The sequence below is a fragment of the Camellia sinensis genome, chromosome 7 (assembly GCF_055761805.1).
Source record: "Camellia sinensis isolate YWXY chromosome 7, ASM5576180v1, whole genome shotgun sequence".
In the NCBI taxonomy this organism is placed as follows: domain Eukaryota; kingdom Viridiplantae; phylum Streptophyta; class Magnoliopsida; order Ericales; family Theaceae; genus Camellia; species Camellia sinensis.
Window position 1 is genome coordinate 132792968 of NC_138967.1, and position 25493 is coordinate 132818460.

General features: G+C 38.2%; 1 protein-coding gene across 1 annotated transcript; it reads left to right on the forward strand.

Moving 5' to 3' along the window:
• The first annotated feature begins 12072 nt into the window (after window positions 1-12072).
• Window positions 12073-24543, forward strand: LOC114312746 (uncharacterized). Its single transcript, XM_028259022.2, has 2 exons — window positions 12073-12511; window positions 23838-24543. Exons 1-2 carry the CDS (start codon window positions 12235-12237, stop codon window positions 24209-24211), a joined length of 651 nt encoding a protein of 216 aa, XP_028114823.2. The 5' UTR covers window positions 12073-12234; the 3' UTR covers window positions 24212-24543.
• Window positions 24544-25493: the final 950 nt, after the last annotated feature.

Consider the following 25493-nt stretch of genomic DNA (forward strand, 5'->3'; position numbering starts at 1 on the left):
GGGCATGTTTGGTAACGTTTATGTTTTCAGTTTATATTTATAAAAATTTTATAAATTGATTTTTGTTTATTTTTTATTTATTTTTAGAAAAACATAAACTACAAACGCGTTTAGTTTAGACAAAATGTTTAAAAAAATTTAAAAATATAAAAAAGAGTGAGAAATAGCAAGTGATGGCGGCAGAAGACGGTGGTGGAAAATGATGGCGGTTGGTGGTGGCGAAAGACGTTGGTGGAAAATGGTAGCGAATGGGTGGTGGTAGTGGTAGTGGTGGTGGTGGTGGGTAGATGGGTGACGGTGGCGGGTGATAGCGAGTGGGTGGTGGCGGGTGGTGGGTGGTGGTGGCATGTGGTGGTGGGTGGGTGGTAATGGCGAGTAGGTAGCGGGTGGTGGTAGTGGGTGGGTGGGTGGGTGACGGTGGTGGGTGGTAGCGATTGGGTGGTGGTGGTGGTGGTGGTGGTGGTGGCTGGTGGGTGATGGATGACGGGTGGTGGTGGGTAGCGGATGGCGAGTGGTGGTGGGTGGTGGCGGGTGGGTGGGTGGTAGTGGCGGGTAGGTGGTGGTGGTGGTGGGTGGGTGGATGACGGTGGCGGGTGGTAGGTGGTAGCGAGTGGGTGATGATGGTGGTGGTGGTGGTGGTGGGTAGTGGTAGCGGGTGGGTGACAGGTGGTAGGTGGCAGGTGGCTGGTGATGACGGGTGGTAGTGGCAAGTAGGTGGTGAGTGGTGGTGGCGGGTAGGTGGCAGGTGGTGGTGGCGGGCGGTGGATGGTAGTGGCGGGTGGTGGGTGATGGCAGGTTGGTGGCAGATGGGTAGTGGGTGGTGGTGGTGGTGGTGGTGGCGGTGGCAGCGAGGGGTGGATGGTAGTAGCGAGTGGGTGGGAGGTGGGTGGTGGTAGCTGCTAGGTGGTGGGGTGGTGGTAGCTGGTGGGTGACAGGTGGGTGGTGGTGGCGGGTGGTGGGTGGTGGTGGTGGCAGGTAGGAGTGATGGGTGGTGGTGGCGGAAGGCGATGGTAGAAAATGGTGGCGGGTGGTGACTAGTGTTGGGTGGTAAAAAAAAAAAAATACTCAAAACTCAAAACTCAAAACGTAAACTCAATTTTTGAGTTTACATTTTTTGGCCAAATTTATAAACTGAAACCATTGATTTATAAATCAAAAATTTACCAAGTTTTTATTTGAGTTTTTAAAATTTTTGTAAATATAAACTGAAAATTGAAAACGTAAGTGTTACCAAACGGCACCTACATATTTGTGTTTTTCAATCAAAATTAAAATTAAAATTTTTCAAATTTAACGGCACATCCGTCAGATGGGCAGGCACTACGAGTCTGGATCCTCAGTCGCCTTTGTCTATAACACTTCCCTGTAGCGCCCCAAAACGACGTCGTTTTGGGGCAACTTTTCAAAAAAAAAAGAAAAAAAAAAGAGAGAAATAAAGAAAGAAAGAAAGAAAGAAGAATAGAACTCAGAAAGGGGAAAGAACCCGCAGGCCACACCTCTTCAAGCCGCTCGAATCGATGAAGCTAATTTGTTCACATCCCCATAGATCAAAGGCTTGAAAACAACTTCATGCAAACCCACTTTGTCTGTTCCAAAAAATATATATATATATATATATATATTTGCAAAACTCTATGAATGAAATTGTTAGATTCCAAATTCAAAATGGAAAAGATCCAGAACAATACAAACACTTTGTAGACGTCCCTTGTAACGCCCTCAAAATAACACATTAAACCCATCGATATAGACATGCATTGGCGATAAAGATAAACATTCTTCTATTCATCAGAGTAGTTCTTTACAAAATTATTACATGTTAATCAACAAAAGCAAATGCCCTACGGGCTTATAGCTTTCCAAGTTAACACTTGGTTACAACAAAAGAGTGCTAACTCATTTACACATTAAGCCCTTGGCTTGAATATACATGTAATACATCAAGAAATAAAACAACAAAAGTCCGCCTGCCTCTAGCCTCCCAAGCTACGTCCTTGGAGGTGGCATGCTACTTGTACCTGAAAATGATATTCCCATATAGGGTAAGCCACAGCCCAGTAGAAATATACTAAACCAAATATGAACAATAACTAAAAGATTAGCAGTTGATAGATGGCCAACACTGATACTTTCCCTTATCACACTTTACATTTTCATGACATACAAGTCCATATTACCATTCATTTTCCAATTCCTTTCAAATTCTCAATTTATAACCATAGCTCAGAACCTGGCCAAACAACTCATATGAGACAGTAACTCATATCAAGCACCTCTCATTACATAACAGATAAGCATACTAGCTATATCACATACTAACAGATAAGCATACAAGCTATATCATCACTTCCACAGATATGCATATGAGCACTATCACACTTCCAATGACAAGCATATGAGCTCTGTCAACACATTACTAGATAAACATATGAGCTCTATCTACAGAGTCCATCCCCTATCTCCTCCCAACAACATCCGGTTTAGAGGTCCATCCCCTATCTTCCCCTAAACCGCGGAGTACATCCCCTATCTCCTCCAACACAACACAATGCATATAAACAATAATTATACACATCATCAACCAATACATAACATTTAATGTATTCATTCAACCGTCATACTCAATGACACATTCCGGTGATTAGTTTTAGTTTGCCTAATCATTATGCATTGTCTACAACAACCAAGACTATCTTCCACCGATAACCCAAAGCAGTTATTTCTATACAGAAAATAAATGCAACAAATGGATATAAAATCGACATTTCCAACTAGGTGAGTGACATAAAATCCAACTACACCCTTTAATCCCATGTATTCCCAATCTCCACATTTCCAATTCAATTCCTCATTTCTCACAATTAATTTTACAAATTAATTAACCAATGCAATTAGGGCATTTTCCGTAATTAACATTTCAACCCTTAAGTTCCATTTTCACTAATGTTTTAACATTAATTCCACTTTTTCATGCCAAACATGCATCTAGGCTTTTATATAGTTAAAACCCCAACTTTGTAAATTTGCACAAAAGTCTCAAACTTTCACAAAATTACCAAACTAACTCCAACATCTTAAACTACCAAAATTTAAAGACAAAACCCATAGTAAGGAGTAGGTTATCCCTACCTCCAAAGATAACTCCTAACCGAGAAAACGAAGAAAACGGAAGTGCTCCAAACCACAAACTTTTCGGATCAAAAGGTAGCCCTCGACGATCAACAACTCTTTTGTAAAGGCCAAAGGTGAGCAAATCACTCCTACTAGATCAATACCTAGAGAGAAGGTAGAGTCCTAGAGTGAGAAGCTCAACAATGGGGTTTTTGGAAAAGTAAGAGAGAGAAGAGAAATGGAAAAAGTGATTTGAAAAGTCAAAACACGGAGCTTTAACCCAGTCGTCCCGCTCGAGCGTCCAACGCCCCGTTCGAGCGTCACTCACAGACTCCCGCTCGAGCGTCAACAATCCCGCTCAAGCGGTGAATACACACTTCCAGAACTTTTACAGAACCAGGTCTCCGCTCGAGCGTCACACACAACAACCCGCTCGAGCGTCAAAACTCCCGCTCGAGCGTACAACTCTGCAGAGGAGATACTGGAAGATGGAAAACTATGCTCGAGCGTCGAAAACCCCGCTCGAGCGGACAGACAACAACGAAGGGCCCGCTCGAGCGTCAAAGTCCCCGCTCGAGCGTGAGAGCCAAAATCTGGGCAGCTACTCTTGGTTTCTAAGTTCAACCAACCTGTTTCAAACTCGCCCAACACAACTCAAGACTCGAATGCAAGGAGTAAATGATGTAAACAAGACATATACAACAACCAACTCCACGGAACCTAAGTCCGGGTACAACAGTTAAAGAAAAGGGAAAACCGGGATCGCTATATTCCTGAACGTCCCGGGAGGATGAGTCCCGTTCTGTTCATTTGGGCTCACTACATGTTCGGACTCTCAAATTGTCACGGTTCTAAATCTGAACCAAAGAGTCCAAATCCGGCAAATCGTTTTGAGAAAACAGATTTTGAAAGAAGTGCCAAACATGGACTGCTTTGCCAGATACAGAGTCGCCACCTAAATGTTTTATTTTAGGGAAATTTAGGAAACCCTGACTCATTTGCCTAAGGCCACGTGTCCGTCATCACCAAAGTTGCCTCGGCTCGGGAACTTGGGTACGATTGGGGAAGGTCACTTTGTGAGGACCCCCGCTCGCCCGATCAAAGATCGGCCTCTACTAACCATGATATCTATTTTTGAAAACATTATGCATTCTTATTCTGGTTATTAGCCTAGATTTACTATGTGATGCACACAACATACAAGTATAGACTGGGTCGCCTGAATTGGAACAAAACATTTCATGTTTGTTTATTTGAAAATGGTTTGATGGTACTACCCGTAAGTAGGCTAAGACGTGGATTTGCCACCCTCGGATGGGCTTAGAAAACATGATTTTGCCACTATCTAGTGAGCTTAAAAACTCACAATTAATGAATTGTTCCAATTCAAATAACCCAACCTTCTCCCGCAGGCTTTCAGGTAGTTATATCATATAAGCACATAGCCTCATGGTAAGCATGCTATCATGGCAGTCACTCACACGCATGCAAGGATGCTAAAGCATAAAACTTACCGAGTACTCCAAGCCAAAACAGAAGCTGATTAGAAGCCCATGCATGATCCTAACTATACAGAAATGCCTAATGTAACACATGCAAGATGCAACTAAGATAGGCTCGGCTATTCTAAAGATGGCATGCGAAATGCTACAACTAACAAGTATTCAACTTGAAATTGAGATACAATGCAGTTAGTATGATGCGCCGAGCCCGGTGCATGCAAAACAGATAAATGAATGCAAACATGCTATCATACTGTATGCTAATTGAAATATGCCCTAATCTAACCATCATAAGCGGGTAAATAAAAGGGAGAAAGACGTGGGGTTGGAAGACATACATCACACACACGCACACTTATTACAGTTGTGTCCTCGCTCGGAGGGTCCGAATAAATAATACAGTCCCAAATAAATAATTACAGTCCAAATAAATACAAGACCCTAATTAATTAACAAATTAATCTAAGAAAGCAGTAAATTGGCACGCAAATCCATGGATTGCCTCAGCTCTGTTCCGAATGATGGATGATGCATGCTTGAGTTGCCTTGCGCGAAAATCCACTGCAATGCCCCGGTTTGCCTCTGTTTGCAATTGTTCTCGGGATGTGTGCCAAGCTCCGGAAGGCTGCCGATTTCTAATTTGCTGCAACAGAGAGCAACAAAGGGGCATGGCAAAGTATTTTCACATATGTATACATGACTACTCTTCAGGGAGTGTAGTCCTCGATCCTCATGCCATTAATCACGCATCTCGATGCATGATGGCCGAGGGGTCGATTTGCACGACTCAATATGAAATGAATGCACATATGGACACAACAAGGCCTAAACTCCATCATGGGTAATCCGGAATGTCGGCGACAGGGAATTGAGACACGTTCCGTCACTCGGAGCACGAAACGTCCCTCGTTTCCCATGCTTGGGCTAACTCCTATCCCAAGCACTATGCAATATGCATGACATGCGTGAATGCGATCCTAACATGCATCCTAGCATACACAATGCTATGAAATGGCATACACAATGCACGATGTAACGAGGCATACGCAATGCTCTAATATACAGCCTAGCATACACAATGCTGTGAAATGAAATGGCATACACAATGCACGATGGACTTACACCAACATGAGTGGACCTCAGCCACACTCACATCAGTAGCCATTAGGTGAAAATAGGACTACCGAAATGCGTGCACACATGCACGCAAATCGATGACTGATCCTAGGCATAACATGCGACTCTAACAAGGCATGGCAAGGGATGCAAGATGGCATATAAACTCACAAATTCCAGCACTGAAATATGATGTTAAACAGCCCCGAAACATGAAAAAATGGCACCCGATGCATGAGATGAACCCCGAAACTCGAAACTAGGCACATGGAATGACTTATAGCTATACAAAGCATGCATTATTTGATCATGAAGTCTAAAGACAGAGCCAATGCAGTCCCAAAATATGAACATCTCCAGTTCAAAGCATGGCCAAAAGATGCTAGCAAGATGGACTAAAGTAGCATGCAACTTTGACTAGCAAACATGAGTTATATGGCAAGTATAGGATGCACATGGAATCTTACCAAACCAGCAAAAATCAGTGAATAAAACATGTGAAAATATGCCCAAATAACCATGGAGATGCAACCAATACATGCAAAAATGATGAGCTCCTTTAGAGGGCCATGCAATGGATTATTAAGCACATACAAGGTGGACACTTAGCATGGCATAAGCAACTATGAAAATCAAATATGGTAGTCTTAGAACTCATCAAATTGACCCTAGAAAGTGACTTCAAAGCATGCAAGATAGGGTCTCTTTGGAAGGCCAAAAATGACCACCAAACAAGTCAAGGTGAGAGGGGGGTCACCCCCCTCTGATTTGGAGGCTCAAAACAGTGTGCTAGCCACTGAAAATCCACTGGATTTCAGTGGCTAGAAGGCCAAACCAAGCATGTAACAAGAGTTTAGGTGTAAGGCTCAAAATAAGGGACAATCAAGCATACAAGGAAGCATATGACCTCAAACAAAAAAATTCCCTTAATCAAACATGAAGATGATATCAAAAGGAGACTTTTTCTAGTTTATAACAAATCTCAAAAGTGAACACAAATAGGGCTAATCTATTATGCAAAAATGGTCCTAAAAGAGAGATTAGAGATAAGGGACAACATCTGGCCCCAAATAGCAAAGAGCCCTTCAACAAAGTTGAATAGGGGCTCAAAACAAGGCACTTTACAGTTTATGACAAATCTCAAATATGCTCACAAGTAAGGCTAAAATATGATGCAAAAATAGCCCTAAAAGAGAGATAAAGGGAAAGGGGCAGTAGCTGGCCTCAAACAGTGAAGAGCCCTTCAAAAAATTTGAAGAGGGGCTCAAAATAAGGCACTTCACAGTTTGGCTCGAAGCCCAGAAATGCTCAAAAATAGGGCTAAAATACCATGCAAGATAAGCCCTAAAAGAGAGATTAAACACAAAGGGTGAGGAGGAAACCTCAAACAGAGAAAAGTCCTTGATCAAACATGAAGATTAGCTCAAAATAATACTATTTCCAGTTCAGGTCGGAGCCCAAAAATGTAAGCAATAAAAGCTACGATAGCATGCAAAATAGGGCAAGAAAAGAGGAAATAGGGACTCACCCTTGTAGCACAGGTTTCCAGCAGCTTTTGGTCCAAGAAAGTGAGCTCCTAACCTCTGAAAATGGCCTCCAAGTTGCTGGAATGGAGTGTGGAGGTAGTAGGCTTGGAGGTGTAGTGTAAAGGTCAAGAATAAGGGTGTTTGGAGGCTTAAATGAGAGAGATATATGGAAGGGTGTATATATGAATCCCAGCTGGTTTTTTCAACCCTTAGAAATGAGGTAGGGTGCTGGTTATATAGAGGGAGAGAGGTTAAGGAAAGGGGGGGAAAAACAAATTCAAATTTCCCCTCCCCAAAAGGCAGCCCCTCGAATACAGAATCTGGGGGAAAACAGCTGGCACAGCTGGAATACACTTGGAGAGAGGATCATGGCCGGCCAGGTTCAAAAGGTTCAAGTGGCCAGCCGGCCACCCCCCCTGGCCGGCCGACCAGGGGTCAAAAGAGTCAATCAAAATTGTTGGCCGGCCACCCCAAAAGGTGGCCTCCCATGTGTGCACAACACAAATATGTGGTCAAAACCCAGAAAATGTGAACCAGGAGAGAGAAAAGCCAACTTTTTAGAGGGGTTCAAAAGGGTCAGAGACAATTACTGGCCAGCCTATTCATATTGGTGGTCTCCCAGGTGTGTACAACACAAATATGGGGCTTAGGGCTAAAGAAAGTGGCCTGGGAGTGGTCAACATTAGCTTTCTAGTGAGGAAAACGGGCGACGGAGAGTGATGAAGAAATAAAATTGGCTTTTCAAAAAAATTGTTGGCCTCCCACCCTCCTATAAGCTTTCTAACAATGAAAATAAGGTCTCCACCAAAAAATGAACCAAAACGGATGCAAAACGAAGGTTCGGGGATCGAAACGCGCTGCCCGGGGCCCCGAAAATGGGCTATTAAGCACCGGAGGTGGCATTCGACCACGAAGTTGGTCTCTCGGGCCACAGTGTTCCTCTAAAGGGAGGAAACAAGGTGTGTGCCAAAAACCGGAGCAAACGGAGGTGGTTAAGCGGTCTTGAACCAAGGCACACGGCCGACGGCTCCGAAAACCGGAAACTGGGCTCCAAACGGAAAAAAAAAAAATGCCTACGACCACGAAACGTAGCCTACGGCCACTGAGAGATGATCTACGAGACCTCTCCCTCCCTTCGGGAAGAGAAAATAGAGAAAACAGAGTCTGATTCGCAAACCGAGGCAAGACACGAAAGAGTCCGGAAGTCTGGGGGCAAGGCTTGCAGCTGGGACTCTGAAACTTCTGAACGAGCACAATATGCAATATCACCGAGCGCTCAATCAGTGACGTCTGAGTCTTAAGGTCGGTCAAAAATGGGGTGTCTACACACTTGAACATCAATAACCAAATTACAACACTTGAACAACAATACAAACACTTCAAACACCTTGAACACCAAAAATCTGATATGTATGTATGTATATATATATATATATATACAAACATATATACAGAATAACACTTGAACATTCCACATGATAAATCAAAATTAATAAAAATTAGATCAATACAAACAGTCAAACATTAGATTCGACGAACTCGCTCTGGTACACCGGCGGCAAAGAAAAGAGGAGAAAAGATCGAGATGGTTGCTGGGTTGGTAGTTTTAGTGAGAGAAAGGAGGAAGAGGAAGATGAAGAAGAACAGGATCCAGATTCTATTAGTAGTCGGCGATGGCGAAGAGATGGTTGCGCCGTGGGTGAAGGGAGGCCTGCGGGTAGGGATGGCAATTTGAACCCGGCCCGACGGGGACCCGACCCCCCGTCCCCGATAAGAATGGTTTTTCCCCGAAAAATACCCCCGACGGGCCGGGGATGGTATTAAAAAATAAATCCCCGGTGACATTCGGGCCGGGGACGGTGATATATATTTCATCCCCGGCCCGCCCCGCCCCCCGCCCCGGTCAGCCCCCCGATTTATATATATATATATATATATTATATATATGTTACACTCTCTGATCTCACACTCTCTATTATCTTTATATATTATATTATATTTATATATTATATTAAATATATTTCAACCCCTGTGTTGAATAACTCAGCAGCAGTAAGTCTATCTCTCTCACTCTCTCTTCTCTTCTCTCACTCTCTCTTCTCTTCTCTTCACACAGACACAGACGCAGGAGCCTCCTCCAAGCCACCTCCTCCTCCTCCAGGCCACTACAGCCTCCTCCTCCGCCGCCACGGCAGATCTAATGGAGTGTAGCACATCGTCGATCTCCACCGCCGCCCTCCTCCGTCGATATCCTCCTCCGCCGCCCTCATCAGCTCAGATCTGTAAGATCTGTTATTCTTTTTTTTATTTGTTATTATTTTTTGATATGATGATCTATAATTTTTTTTTTTATCTGTAGATGATCTGTAAATTTTTTTTTTGATCTGTTATTTTTTTTATCTGTAGATGATCTGTAAATTTTTTTTTGATCTGTTATTTTTTTTTTTATCTGTAGATGATCTGTAAATTTTTTTTTTGATCTGTTATTTTTTTTTATTTGTAGATGATCTGTAAATTTTTTTTTTTTGATCTGTTATTTTTTTTGTTGATCTATGTTGATGATGTTGAATGTTGAAACAGAGTTGATGGTGTTGAATGTTGAAACAGATCTGTTTTTTTTGATGATCTGTTATTCTTTTTTTTTTTTTTTATCTGTTGATGAGGTTAAATGTTGAAAGAGTTGGATCGGGGACTTTTCTGGGTCGGGGAAACCCGATCCCCGTTGGGGACAGGGATGGGGACTGTGACAGGTTCCCTGTCGGGGATCGGGGCCGGGGATGGGGAAGTTTTGGCCATCGGAGATCGGGGACGGGGAGGGTGGTCCCCGGCCCCGCCCCGCCCCGTTGCCATTCCTACTTGCGGGAGGAGTTCTACTTGGTTCCTCTCTTTTCCCCTGCTTGGCTCCTCTTCCCATCTTTCTCTTCTCCCATTTCTGAGTTCTGCTCCGTTTTTTTTTTTTTTTGAAAAGTTACCCCAAAACGACGTCGTTTTGGAGCGCTACTGTTGGCTTATTTTTCCTACGAAGGAAAATATCATAAATGCGAGCGTGCCAGCAAGGATTGAAAAATCCTTACAGATTAAATTCAAGCCAATTATCAAGCGATTGTGTTGACGGTTCTTTTGCCTCAACGAAGAGGACTTCAAATTTGCCAAGTGTAGCGAAAAGAAAAAGTAAAAGAAGAAAAAGGGACGGAGAAAGATGATTGAGTGAACAATCAAAGTAATAAATATTTACCTCTACTCCTATGCTTCGAAAAGAAAGTGCATAAAATGCTTCGAAATGGAAATGCTGAAAATAAATGCTTCGAAATATAAATCTATGTTAAACTACTCCTAAGATAAGGAAAATGACAAGAAATATTGAAATCAATTGTCTTTGATTTAAGTTCTGGATCATTTACAATGTAGCCATTAATGGCTATTTATAGAAGAAAAAATACAGCAATAACTACTTAGTAACTACACATTTCTTCCATCTTCATTCTTGTCTTGCCATGTGTCTTTCCACTCATCCACTTTGTCCTCCCACTCATCCACTTTGTCCTTCATATTCTCCATTATCTCTATAACTTCTTTTAACTTCCAAATGAATAAGAGGATGCCACGTGTCCTGCAATTATATAAATAATAAATAATAATAAAAATTGCAGATTTATGGTGCTAACAGCTACAGACAAGGGCGACCGAGGATCCGGACTCCAGGCACTACTAGAACTATTATAAGTGAAGGTTTTTTTTTTAATGGTATTGACATAATGTGACATTTTGATTTCTAAGATTACCATTCTAGCTTAATTAAAATACAAAATTATAAGGGCAAATTTCACTTCACCTCTTGTAATTTGGATCATGTACGATTTATCTCTCTAATATTTAGAAATGACCATATAACCCTTTTGTGATTTGTAAACTAAAGTGTACTGTTAAGCCCGTTAACGATTTAATAAAAAATACTAAAATATCCTTATATTTTTGTCATTTGTTTAGAAGACAAATTGTACTTTAACCCTCCTGTGCTTTTTTTTTTTTGTCATTTGTTTGCGATTTACTCTCGTCAATTTTAAAATGAACATATAATCTCTTTATATCTGACATGTGTTTCACACATACGGTTAAGTTAGATAAAATATTTAACTGTTCACTTTAATCCACAGACCACAACAGAATTATGTGATCATTTCTAAACGTTAAGGTGAAATCGCACATAATAACTCAAATCATAAAGTGAAATTTGCCTTATCAGTAATCATAATCATAAATTTACCAGTTAACACCAAAATAAAACAATCTTTAAACTTTAATCACTTTGTTTGTTTTTAGTTTTCAAAATTCACTTTTTAAAAAAATTTACTTTTTTATTTTCTATATATTTTTGTTTCCACTGAATTTTTTTAATAATTTAAGCAATTTTTTTAAAATTTTTTTAGACATACCTAACATAAATACAATTAAAAAGTAAAATATTTATGAATTTTTTTAAAAAAAAATTTACTAAATATCAAAAATATAAAAAATACTAAAATTCAGTACATTTTTCATATTTTTGTATATTTACTAATTTTTTAAAATATTTTTTCAAACATATTTTATTATTTAGATAAATCTAAGTAAGGTGCATTTAAAAAAATAAAAAATTTATTTAAAATTTTAAAAATATTTACTAAAAATAAAAAAAATACGAAAAATAAAAAATTTAATTTTTTAAAAACTAAATTTAAAAAATTAAAATCAAATACATTGAATACTATTACCATAAAACCCAAAAAATAATTTCTTAATAATTTTTCCATAAGTCCTTTTTTTTTTAAACCAACCTTAATTATCCTACCACACAACGCGTCGAGCCGTTGCTTGTTTTATCGCCTACCAGTCTCACTCGTAAATCTCTCTCTCTCTAAACCAGTGTGTTTCACTCTGCGAAACCTCTAGCGATCTAGGTTTTAGCAATACATAGATATATATATATAGAGAGAAAAAAGATGATAGAGCTACTCTTCCCTGCGATTCTGGGAGAAATGGCGGTGATTCTGATCCTCCTCTTCAAAACCCCTCTCAGGAAGCTCGTCATCATGGCGTTGGACCGCCTCAAGCGAGGCACCGGCCCTCTCGTCGTCAAAACCGTCGCCGGAGTCATCTTCGTCTTCATGTCCATCACTGTTTACAGCGTCACCGAGATCCAGAGCCGTCCAATCGACTCTCTCAATCCAATGGACCAGATTATCCTCGCCAGGAACATGCTTGAAGCTTCTCTGATGGGTAAACAAAAATCTACTACTCTATGTCCTCATATTTGAATTGTTATTTGTTAGATTGATTCGAATTTTATAAATTTTGGAAAATGTGAGTTTTGTTAATTTGCTTGAATCAATGACTCTTGTTCTCTTGATGAGTATATGGGTTTTTGCAAACACTAATAGCCCTGTTGGATTTGGTGAAACACAGTTGTAGTTTGCCTGAAACATAAGCCCCTGGATAAATAAGTTACATTTTGATAGGGTGGGTGAACAAAAAGCATGTATGAGTAATAGTTTGAGAAGGGTTTTTATTTTGTTTTATTTTTAATTTTAATTTTGATTTTAATTTTTATTATAAGAGTGGTGTTTATGAGGAATAATAATTTGGGAGGTGGATTGTATATCTATCTGAAATGAAAAGAGTGAATTTGTTTTGTTCAGCAATTTACATATACGTCATTGTTTGGGATATTTCATGTCCACAAACATGGCATACCATTGTTCCATTCTTTGTGCATGATTGCATTGATATAATGTTTCTTGTTTTCACTTTATGTAGAAAGCGGAAGGAACTGAGCCTGTGCTTGGTTCATGGATTCGGAGAGTGATTTGGAAAGGGAAAGGGAAAGGGAAAGGACCAAATTGGTGAAATTCCTTCCCAAATTCCTTTCCCTTTCCAAATCTCTCCCCAAATTCATATACCAGACACAGCCTGAAGGAAATTCAATTCTTTGATGTTTAGATGTAAAAGAGTGGTTTGAAGTGATACACAATTTTGTAACAACTTCCAATACTGATGTTATATTTATTTACATAATATGTTTAATTACTTTATTAAAATTCTTTTCATAGCAATAAGTACAATTCTCTGCATAGAAGTTACATTAGAAGAGAGAAACTTATCTTTGATAATTTTGGATATAATTATAGTCATGCATAGGCCTATCAGTTGAGTGGGAATGAACTTGGCTGAGGTTTGTTCAAGTTCAAACAAAATTGATTTTCATGAGGTCAAGCCAAAGTTCAGTTTGATTAAAAATCAATGTCTCAGCCCAAGCTCAGCCTATTCTATATCGTGGGCTCGGGTTGAATTTTGCTATGCTATTTTCAATTATTTATTTATAGTTTTCAATACTGTTCACAAATTGGAGGCTCCAAAATTTGACCTAGCAACTTAATATAAGATATTTAGTATTGACCAATAGATCAACGCTTGTTTTGTTGAATTTGGAGTTATTTTTTTACATATAGATAGAAGTAATGTATTAAAATTAACCCAAAGTGCAAGCCAGGCTTTTTTTGGGCTGAGCTAACCTTGGCCTAAGTCTAGAATTTAATTTGAACTTGACTTTGTGACCCAACTCAGTGATGTACTAATTTTAATTCCTTGGAAGTGCATGAATCTTTTGGAGTATAGACAAGGTAAGAACAAGGTCGAACTCACAAGGATTTGATGGTTAAAAATTGCCAATTAATCTTAAAATCAATTACGTAATCTAGTTGAACAAATTCTTGAATTTTAATAGAACGAAGAATAATAAAATTGTAAATATTAAAAAGGATTTAATCAAATAAATAAAATACTAGGGCAATGGAATCTATCACATACATCATATTCATAAAATTCATATTAAAATAATCAAGATACAAACTCCTTTTCTCCTCCTTCAATATTTGGAACACTCACAAAATATGAAGAGAAAAAGAATTAAAAATAAAATAATAACCTAAATAATTTGACCTCCTCACTGCAGATGTCTACTTCTATATTTTTAGACAAACATAAAAAGGTTTAGAACTCTAAAGAAACTAAATTGTAAGAGTTACATATTTAATAAAAAGAAACTATAGTTGCCATCTTGTAATTATCCAAACTTGATCTCTTATCTCTCATGGCATTAGTGTGCTTGTTGAAATGGATTTGGTACATGGGATGTGATCCTATCCTTCGCAGGTCTTGCACTTTGATTAAAAAAAAAAAAAACATGTAGATTTGCTTGCTTGCAGCAAGGCTTGAACTAGGAACCTCAAGCATGGAATCACCAAACTATCAATCAAACTAGACACCTCAATGTGTTCAAAATGATCCCATCTAACTATTTCATCTCTTTCCATGCGATTCCAATTTCCTTCATTTAGGAGCATTTCTCCATTAAACTTCCACAATACCTAAAAGCATAAAAATAAACATAATAAGATAAAATAAAATATGAAATAGGTCTAACAAAGAATGAATTGAAGGTATGAAATGTTTACAATGGACACATCACTCAGTCCAACCCACAAAATTTGCGGGCTGAGCAAGCAGGTTTTGTGCTTGCCCCTATTGTTGGTACTATCAATATAGTTTGGGATGATTACAAGAGATAAGATGGGAGTTGCACTTTCTACCAGCAATGGTGTTATACATGAGTTGTGCCGCCTTATTGTTCTGAACTCTATTTTATGTAGGAATTTTGTTTATGTTATGTGCTGTATAGTAGTCAAATTCTTGAATATTCACAATAATTAGAAAATGCTAAAATGTAATATAACTCTTCCCCCCCCCCCCCCCCCCCCCTCCAAAAAAAAAAAAAAAAAAAAAAAAAAAAAGAAGAAGAAAAGAAAGATGAAATTAATGTTAGATGGCCTAGTTTTATTTCTTAATTTTTTTGATCAACCTAGTTTTATTTCTTTATTTTAGTATATTGAGTGTTCTAAAGTTGAAGGCATTTTTTTGTTTTTTGTTTTTGTTTATTTATTTTTTTGCTTGTATTATTTATTTGTTTTGGCATTTTGGTTAGGTTTTATGTTGAAGACGTGTAAATGTTAATAAAAGTTATACTATGTGGCAAATTAGCCATGTATGCCTCATTGAAGATGGGGTAAATTTAGAATTTATTTTTTTCCTTGGATTTTATAAATGTAGACTAAGCACGGATACGGACACAGGCATGACCATGGATATGGATGCGAACACGGACATAAACACGAATGCGGACAAGGGACACAATGATTTCAAAAAAATGGAGACACGGATATGGTGGGGACACGACAATAAAATATGGAATAAACTACCAATAGGTCTTAATAGTTGAACTTAATTCCCATTAAGTCCTATTGAAAGTTAATCCTAGTAAAATTGTCGCTAAAAATAATTTTTTGCGACTTTTTTGCATGTCGCTAAAAATTGACAATTAGTGATTTTATTTTTTGGTCACAATTATTATTAATTGTTGGTAAAACTTACAATTAGTGACGTTTTTATGTGACAAATTTTTTAAATGTCGCTGAAGGTTGAAAATTAGTGACTTTTTTTTGTGACGATTTTTTTAAATGGTTGCTAAAACTTATAATTAGTGACTTTTTTATGATAAATTTTTGAAACTGTCATTGAAAATTAAGAATTAGTGATGTTTTTTTAATAGTGTCCAATGAAAACCGCCATTAATTATAACAGGACTTGTTGGACAATAAATTTACTTATTAGGACCTACACGTAAGTCTTCATAAAATATGTTGTCATATATTTCTATTTGCTATCTAGAATATTATTACAAATAATCAACATTAACAAAAATTAATTCTAATTTTATATTTATATAAAAAAAAATACTTTTAAATTAACACTTATGTTTTAATTTAATTAAAATTTTTTTTTTTATATTATGAATGATCTATCAAGTATTTAAATCTAAAAAGAAAATAATAAATATTTAACATCCAACATTCATCAAAAAAGTATTAAAGAAAATGGGGGAAAAAGATAAGTTGGTATGTTCTTATTGTGTCTTTGAAATGTTTTCAGCGTGTCCCTTGAAAATAAATTAATAAAATAAGAGGACACTGCTACGGTATTTATTTTGAAGTGTCGGTGTTTTATAGAATGTAGACATCACACACCCTTGATTTGACTCTAACGTTCATCTTTGGATTGAGGAATAAAGTGTAACTCTTTTCTAAGTGAATTTCCCAATGATGTCTCCTCCTCACCATTGTTCCCTTCCTTTTTCCATTGGAATCAATGTGTCCATGTTTGTGTGGACTTGAAGATTTTTCATTACTTTGTTGTTTTTATCACTCTATTTTGTCTTGGGAAACACTTTTCTTTTGGGAAATTGACCCAAGTATTTGACGTAAAACTGCAATATTATCTTGGCTGACTTATTCCTCTAGGGCACATCCTAGTTGCTTAGGTCGCATGTAAGAATTTATGTATTATTGATTGATTTATATTACAAGATTGATTTAATTACAATTCCTATACAATCTATATATAGAAGAAAATGTGGTAGTAGGTGTAGTGGAGGTGATAGTGGGTTAGGTGAAGTGGAGTGTGTGGTGAAGTGGAGGTAGGTGAAGTGGAGTGTGTAGTGGAGTAGGTGAAGGTAAAGATGGGAAATTCTAACAGCCCCCCGCAAACTCAAGGAGGAGAGAAACGAACCAACTTGAGTTTGGAGAGAGTAACAAAACAAGAAAATACATAAAAATAAAAAAGGATAGGAGACACTGTATGGTCGTGTCAGACCGTTGGTGAAGACACTGTATGGGGTGTCATAACGTTATAGAGGATACTGTATGGTGGTGTCAGACCGATGTAGAAGACAGTTTATGGGGTCATGTCGGACCGTTGTAGAAGACAGTTTATGGGGTCATGTCGGACCGTTGTAGAAGACAGTTTATGGGGTCATGTCGGACCGGTGTAGAAGACAATGTTGTGACAGTTTACAGAGTCTTGCTGGACTCTTGTAGAAACTAACCGGAATCAATGTCGGGACAGTTTACAGAGTCTTGTCGGACCCTTGTAGAAACTAACCGGAATCTATGTCGGGACAGTTTACAGAGTCTTGTCGGACCCTTGTAGAAACTAACCGGAATCTATGTCGGGACAGTTTACAGAGTCTTGTCGGACCCCTAAAGGAGCTAACCGGAATCAATGTCGGGACAGTTTACAGAGTCTTGTCGGACCCTTGTAGAAACTAACCGGAATCTATGTCGGGACAGTTTACAGAGTCTTGTCGGACCCATAAAGGAGCTAACCGGAATCAATGTCGGGACAGTTTACAGAGTCTTGTCGGACCCTTAAAAAATCGCACCCTCAAAAGGTGTGCCCAATTTTTCAAAAGGCGTGCCATCAAAAGGCGCGCCCACTTCATCAAAAGACGTGCCCGACAGAAAGCGTCGAGCCATCAAAAGGGGCGCCTGACACGCGGCGATGCACGTGATTGACAGAGCGCGTGTCGGCCTCGTCGTCTCTGTCTTTATAAACCAAAGCGAAGTCTGAGGCTTGGAAGCATAACAAACTAGTTGAAACCTCTTCGTTCTCTGTAACATTCTGTAACCAACCCTGCTCTGAAACACTCAGCAACCCAAAAAACATGGCTTCTTCTTCCCGTTCAGCTACCCAGAACATAGCCTCTTCTTCCCGTGGTCTGCTCACTCTCTTTCCCGACCTCAACGAGTCAACAAGAGAGATAACTGGTGCGGTGGCCTGTGAACCTCAACCAAACACCTCTAGTTTTGCTCCGTTGAACTTTCCGATGCGGTCGGTGGAGCAAAAAATGGCAGTGCAAACGGATATTGAAGCTAATCAGTATACATTGAAGTCCTGTGTTGAAACCATGACTGCGGTCACAAACTTGTCGAACCGACTGCAGAGTAGGACAAATGAGGTGCAGCATTTAAATGCCCAACTGGCTCTGCTCCAACGCATGTATAAGGATGCGCGAGCAGAGATAAGTGTGCTGAAAGCAGAAAATAAGGAGCTGAAGCGGAAGGCCACCGTGATGTTCCGATTTGGAGGTCCTCCATATGCTGCAGTGGAGGAGTATGGGGGAGTGAACGTGCTCAGTGGCGTAGAAAACACGGAGGCAGCACCGTCAAGGGTCGCGCAGGACGGAGGCAAGAAGAAGAGACCGGCGGCAGAGTAGAGAAGAAAAAGCCCACCTGTGAATGTGGTTGTTTGTGTGTATTTTGTGTTGTTTTGTTTTGTTTTGTTTTGTTTTTTTTTTTTTTTTTTTTTTTTTTTTTGTGTAAAATGGTGATCGGGGTTGAGCCCCTGATATGAATAAAATGAGTTTGGTGTGCAGTTCGTCTTCTTTCTTCTTCCTCTTTTTTTTTTTTTTTTTTTTTTTTTTTTTTTTTGTTTTTGAATAAGAAAAAATAAAATAAAATAATAAAAAGAAAATAGATAAAAGCCAATATGTTTGGATGGGTAAGGTGAGAAAGACCGGGGTGAAATTTTTTTTTTGTTTTTTTTTTTTTTTTTAAGTGGGATGAATGATGAGAATCATGTGGGGGAAGATATATTCTATATGTTGTGTGGGTGGAGAATATAAAAAAAAAAAAAAAAAAGAAAGGAAATCATGTGGTTGTATTCTGAAGTGTTGCCTGGGTGGAGAATAAAGAAAAGAAAGGGAATCATGTGGGTTGATGGCGCAGAGAAATAAGAAAGTCGCTCCAACTTTTGATTTTCTGAGCCCACAAGGAGGCTATGATGACGAGCTGTACTCGGCTATGGAAAGAGCTCGCCGATCACTTCTCATCACTCGAACAAAACATCCAGAGAAAGTCCGACGCTCTGAAGCGCAAGATCGAAACCCTAGACTCTCAGACCAAGGAGTCCCTCCAATTCCTCGAGAAGCGCGAGTCCTCCATCGACGATTCCATCTCGATCGCACTCGACAAGATCCAGGACCGCAAGAATGCCGCTCTCACCTCCGATGAAAATTGCTGCGGTGGCGACGGCGAAGAAGTTGATGATGCCGAGGGCTTGTTGTTGAAGCTTCGATTTTACTGTACGAAAATGGACGCTGAGGGGTTTTGGAGGTTCGTGACGGCGAGGAAGAAGGAATTGGACTCAATGAGAACTCAAATGCCTCTAGCCCTAGCTGATTCCATCGATCCAGCGAGAGAGTGAATGATTTGGGCTGGGCGTGTGGTTTGATACTGGAATCGTTGATCCGGTTTTGGGGAATTCGCGACTTGGAATTTAGGCCAAGTGTGCATGTGAAGCAGAGTCTTAGGAGCTGATCTACTGTGTCGCTATTGTGGTGGAAGACAGTACGGGATGCAGAGAAAAGTTCAGATATGACTTTCTGGCAGAGGAGAGGAGTGAAGGTATGTGTAGAGGTCCGGCGGGCGGCCAAGGCGAGGCTGCCGCCCGCCGGTGAAGCAGAATGATCAGGTTCTTAACCTTGCTTTGATACCATGTAAGAATTTATGTATTATTGATTGATTTATATTACAAGATTGATTTAATTACAATTCCTATACAATCTATATATAGAAGAAAATGTGGTAGTAGGTGTAGTGGAGGTGATAGTGGGTTAGGTGAAGTGGAGTGTGTGGTGAAGTGGAGGTAGGTGAAGTGGAGTGTGTAGTGGAGTAGGTGAAGGTAAAGATGGGAAATTCTAACATCGCATTCCCCACCCACCCCCCCACCCCCGGCGCGCTTAAAGAGACTAAGTTTGACTTTGCTTATGTTAACTATTGAAAAATAAAAAAGAAAATAAAGTTTATTGGCTGCACTTGATGTTGAGATTACATCTATCTGAATAACTGAATGAAGCTTATCGTGGGAAGATAAAGTATGGTTTCTTTAAAAGGGAATGAATCTATCCTCGAGCTTTAAGTACGAGGGGACTATCCTGTTTTCATATTAAGGGGGAAAACAAGATTAGAACAAGACGACGTATTTGTTAGAAGAAGGAATCAATTTATCCTGAAATTTGAAATATTGGGGAACAATCTTGTTCTTGTGGGGGAATGCAAAATTGAGGGTAAAGGGTGAAGTGAACTACACGACATTGATTACAATTTTCTTCAACAAGACAATTTCTAAAAGAGCTTTAAAGCTCGTTTGGGAAGTTAGGTTTGGAGATTTTTTTGACTAAAATAGCCAAAAATAAACAAAATAGGCTTTTTAGCCCAATAAGACAAAACATCGCATCCAACCTATAATCATTACATTTTTTCTCTCACAAAAGTCACAAAAGCCAAAAAATTCATCCCAAACGAGATTTTTTAGCCCCAGGCTAAAATAGTCAAAAAGTCAACCCATTTCCCAAACGAACCCTTCATGTGATTGATCAGAATTCATGAAGGAAATGCAAGGGAAAGAGAGAGAAGAAAATTTAACCTCTGGGTTGATCTTCACCATGCAAGAAATAGGGGTTGTAATGGAGATAAACCACAAAGAAATCTCTTCTTTACAAGTTCCAGAAAAGAAAAATAATATTTTTTTTCAGTACTTATCAAAATGGCTAAATTGTGTTTGCAGTAGGAGTAATACAATAATTGCATGCACATCTATACTACCATGATTTATGTTGCCAGTTTCCAACATTCAACCCCTGAATGTTGTTATTTGTGTCTAAATGATGTACTTCAATTATAAGAGAGAATTGATTGTTGCTTCGATAGAAAGGCATATATAATCAAGATGGCTTTGTTGCTTTGAATCACCTTGGAGTATCTCGTAGAGATTGATGTCATCATCTGTGGAACAACTACAGTAAACTTGTTTGGAATTGGGATTTGTTGAATTGTCCCCTTTATATTATAGCTCCTCCAGAAAGCACAGATATGGATACGACATGATACGGATACGGTGATACAGTAAAACTTAAAAAAGTAGGATACGGATATGGGTACGGGTACGGCTAGGATACGTTTGTAAAAAATAAAAAATAAAAAATAAATAAATTATTAGCAGTGAGTTATACATAAGTTCAAGAATGTTGAGAAACCACAGCAACTTTATAATGCAAAATACTAATCTTTAAGAATTAGGTATTAGTTTAAGTCAGTAGCTAGTTTAGTTTTTAAATTTTCAATAGGTCTTGCAAATATTTCATTTCAATATCAAGTCTAATATGTTGATATTATAATATCAAAATAATCCACAACTTGACCCTATGCTTTTTCATTTTGCACTAATCAAAAATATTCTATGCAAGTTTATTTGCTTATTTATTTATTGATATTTAATTTTATTATTGTTATATTATCTTATTAATCCTTAATTCTATGTAGTTGTAGGGAACATGCATGATACAATGAAGATATGCCAATTTGATGAATTCTATTACTTTAGCTTACTATATTATTTTTATATAAAAAAAAAAATTAGGCAAAGTATTGTAAAAATATTCTATTTATCCTTGCAATTATATTATATTATGATGTTATGTAAGAAATGATACAATTCTAATTTTGTAAAAGGAGTAATACGTGACTTGGAGCATTTGATACCTCAAAATTAATTAAGAAGTATCCGATAATATGTGACTTGGAACATCCGATACTTCAAAACTAAGGCCTCGTTTGGGAACAGGCTAATTTAGTAACTTTTTGGTTATTTGGCTAAAAAGGTAGCTAAAAAAAACTTGTATGTTTGGGATGACTTTTTGGCTAATTACGAAAAGATGTGCAAAAAGTAGAGAGAAAAGAGAATCTTTGACTTTTTGGTATGGGTTGTTGGCTTTTTGGCTAATTTAGTAACTTTTTGGCTTTTTGGCTAAAAAAGTAAGTTCCCAAACGGGGCCTAAGTATCCGATACGTCAAAATTAATGAAAAATTAATTAAGAAGTATCCGATACTTTTCATAAGTATTTGATACGTATCTATAAGTATCCAAGGAGTATCGGTATCCGATACGGATACGTCTTCCTATTTGAAGTATCCGTGCTTCATAGTAGCTTCTATGCAGGTGTCTTGTATTTGGTTTCCTTTTTAGTAGGATGTTTCAGCATTTTCATGTCTTTGCTTGACTGGTCTGCCTTCCATGGGTATAACACTTAAGCCAGATAAAAGTAATGAGAGTTGACGGGCTAGTGGTTGGTCGTTGCTCCATGAATATGTGTTCTCTTACAGTTTACATCAGGTTTCCTATTATAAGGGCTGTTTGGGAACTCTGCAGCTTGGAAAAGGAGATGATTTTTTTACAGAAGCTCTAGTTAAGATGTAGTTTGTCTAAATTGCTACCTGAACCAGTTCTGTGAATATAAGTAGGTATCTGTATGTATTAGGCCTTGAAAGTTAGGAAAGAAGTAGAAAGAGGAGGATTCCTACGAAACTAAGAACAAGTTAGGAAGGGAAGCCGTAGAAGTAGGAGGCTCTACTTCCATTCTATCAAGCACTCCACTGGAATAGAGGGTCGCCTTTTTTTCATACAAATAATATGTGAAACTCTACCCCCCATCTTTATCTTCCCCCTACAAATATGCAATGGCTTCATTTCTCTCTCGTATGCTTATTCAATCTTGCCCTATGCGCTTGAAGTATTGAATATGAGAGTGAGTGTTTAAGTGGCTTGGACACGGACATGCGACACGACACGAACAAGCTGACACGTCAATTTTCAAAAAATGTAGGACACAACACGTGGGGGACAAGCATAAAACATATAATTTTATATATTTATTATATGTTATATATATGAATATATCATTCAAAGATAATAAAAAATGCAATATAATACCAACTCCTATAAATTTATACGATTTTTGTTTTATTATTGTATCTTTAATTGTTTTGTTCGAACTTATAATTAATTTCACCCGTGTCTAATCGATACATACGTGTGTTTAAGTGATAGACACATGTGTCTTCCAAGAGTTCAAAGAATGTCGGGGTCTTTAAAAAAAAAATTAAAAATTTGGATACATTTCGAAGAGTGTTGGACACGTGTTGGATAAGTGTCCAGAGAGTATTGGTGTCTGACAGAGACACAACACAGACATGTCACCTTCTTAGAAGTGTCCGTGCTTCTTAGGGGAGTGAGAGGGAGTGTGCAAACTAGCTAGGGCTTAGATGTGGATTGAGGAAGCAGTTTGCCCAGAGAGATCGTTTCAAACCACCTTCCAACTGTTTTACCTGGACCTGTTTTTCCTTAAAATTGGGTGGTTAAATAACCGAAACCCATTGTGTTACCAAAGTAGGGACATTTTTTTGGACCACTATAACTGGTTCTGTTACCTTCTAAGCAGCCACATAAGTCATTTGCTATTTCTAAACACGAGAGTCTATTATCTACTATGTTATGCTAATTTAGAAAACCCCATGATTGTGGTATTGGACGTCAATGCCACCTGAAACAATGGCAAGAGTTACTAATACAACCCTTGTAGACGGATTGGTTTGCTGGGGTTTTTATGTTTTTTGCAGATCTGTTGGTTCAAACATGAGATTGATAAAACCGTCCAGTTAATGGAGTTGAAGACTTGGCACATCTGATTCTGTGGTGCCTTGTTCTTTCAACTCATTGTTTGTCATTGATGAATAATAAAGATTTTACATCCTACTTGTTCAGACTTTGGTATCCAGCATTAATTTGAATGAGTTCATATGAGTGTATTCATGTGCAGGGTTCTTGCTATTCCTCTTGCTGATGATAGATAGACTACACCACTACATAAGAGAACTTCGCTTACTCAGAAAGACCATGGAGGCTGCAAAGAAGCAAAACCGGGCTAATGAGGATGGTAAAAGTGAGGAGCCCAAAGTTTTGGGTGAGGAGGTTTCTCGATTGAAAAAACACATTATGCAGCTGGAAACCAAACATGAGATAAAAGAAAAAGAGGTGAAATCTGCAGAAGCCAATGTGTTGGCTCTGAAAAGTCAATCTGAAGGGTTCTTAGTAGAGTATGACCGCTTGCTAGAGGAGAATCAAAACCTTCGAAATCAGCTGCAGTCAATTGACCAGAGCTTGTCTCATTCTGATACCAAGAAGAACATGTAATGATCAAATGGCAAGTGACGAGCAATTTACTTCCTGGCTTTTTAAAAGAATTTTCAATTTTTTTAATTTGGGGAATTTTATGTTCTGTTTTGGAGGGTGGGGCGGCTTTATGGTAAGGCTTTATCTCTGTAGAAAGATAGGGGTACTGAAAGTAGCACAGATGGTTTCTGTGAAAATTGTTAGTTTTAAAGTACCAGTAACCAATTGAAGCAAATCATGTATCATCAGTGTATTTGGTAATTTTGGATAGTTTTTGATCAAGGATAGTTTCTGTAAGACCAATTTAATTTTGGTCGATTATGGTAGTTTGAATACTACATACACTGGTTTGCTATGGCGAGTGTAGATCCTCTGTAGTGCTTTCGTTAAGAGCGTGCCACGCCAGAAGTGAAAGGATTGCTACTTCCCCTGTCCTTCATCCTTTAGCCCTTTTCACCTCCAGAAACCCTTTGCAGTTCTTGGTTGGACCATTTTAAATTCAACTATTTTATTTTATATTTTACCTTAACTCTAATAAGTTTAATCTACTTCTATACTCAACCTACCCTATCAATGCTCTTCAAATATTTTGGCTGATTCAGATAGCAATTGAATCGAGTATTTTTGTTGGGATGCATGGTTTTGATTTGCATTAAAATATTAGAATATGAATATGACGTACCTAGAGGAGGTGAATAGGTTGGCCAATTAAAATTTATGACTATTCAAATGTTAGATTGTAACCCAATTAACACATTAGAAAATACCATTGTTGTCATGCATGATGTTGTCTGGAAAAAATCATCTGAGCTCCACAAACAAACAAACGATATACACTCCACGTTGTTGTCATGCATGGTTGGCTTCCATTGTCTTCACCACAACCAATTGATATACAACTCCACATTGTTGTCATGCATGGTTGGTTTCCATTGTCTTCACCATAGCTTCAGTGCTGACCAAAACTTATTGGAAGTTTTTTATTTTTATTTTACATCAACATTTTATTTTTTATTTTTTTATTTCATTTTACATCATCATCTTTTCACAAAAGACAAGAAAAACGTGGACTATAAGATCTACATGATAGGAAATTTATTTTATTTCTATACTTGTGTTGACCCCCTTTACCTTAATTAAATTATGTTTATGAGTTTTGTTGTTATTATTATAAAACTAAAAAAAATAAAAAATACAGAGTCACAATGTAAGAGGAAATAAAAGACTACATATGTAATACACAATTTTTCTATATTTTCATTACCATGCAAACTCATCTATTTACAGGTGATAAAATCCTCAC

Excerpts from the sequence above, each read along its gene's own strand:
- LOC114312746 (XM_028259022.2), top strand. The coding sequence starts at position 12,235 with ATGATAGAGCTACTCTTCCCTGCGATTCTGGGAGAAATGGCGGTGATT. Across the intron at positions 12,512-23,837 it reads GCTTGAAGCTTCTCTGATGG|GGTTCTTGCTATTCCTCTTG; the intron begins GTAAACAAAAAT and ends ATTCATGTGCAG.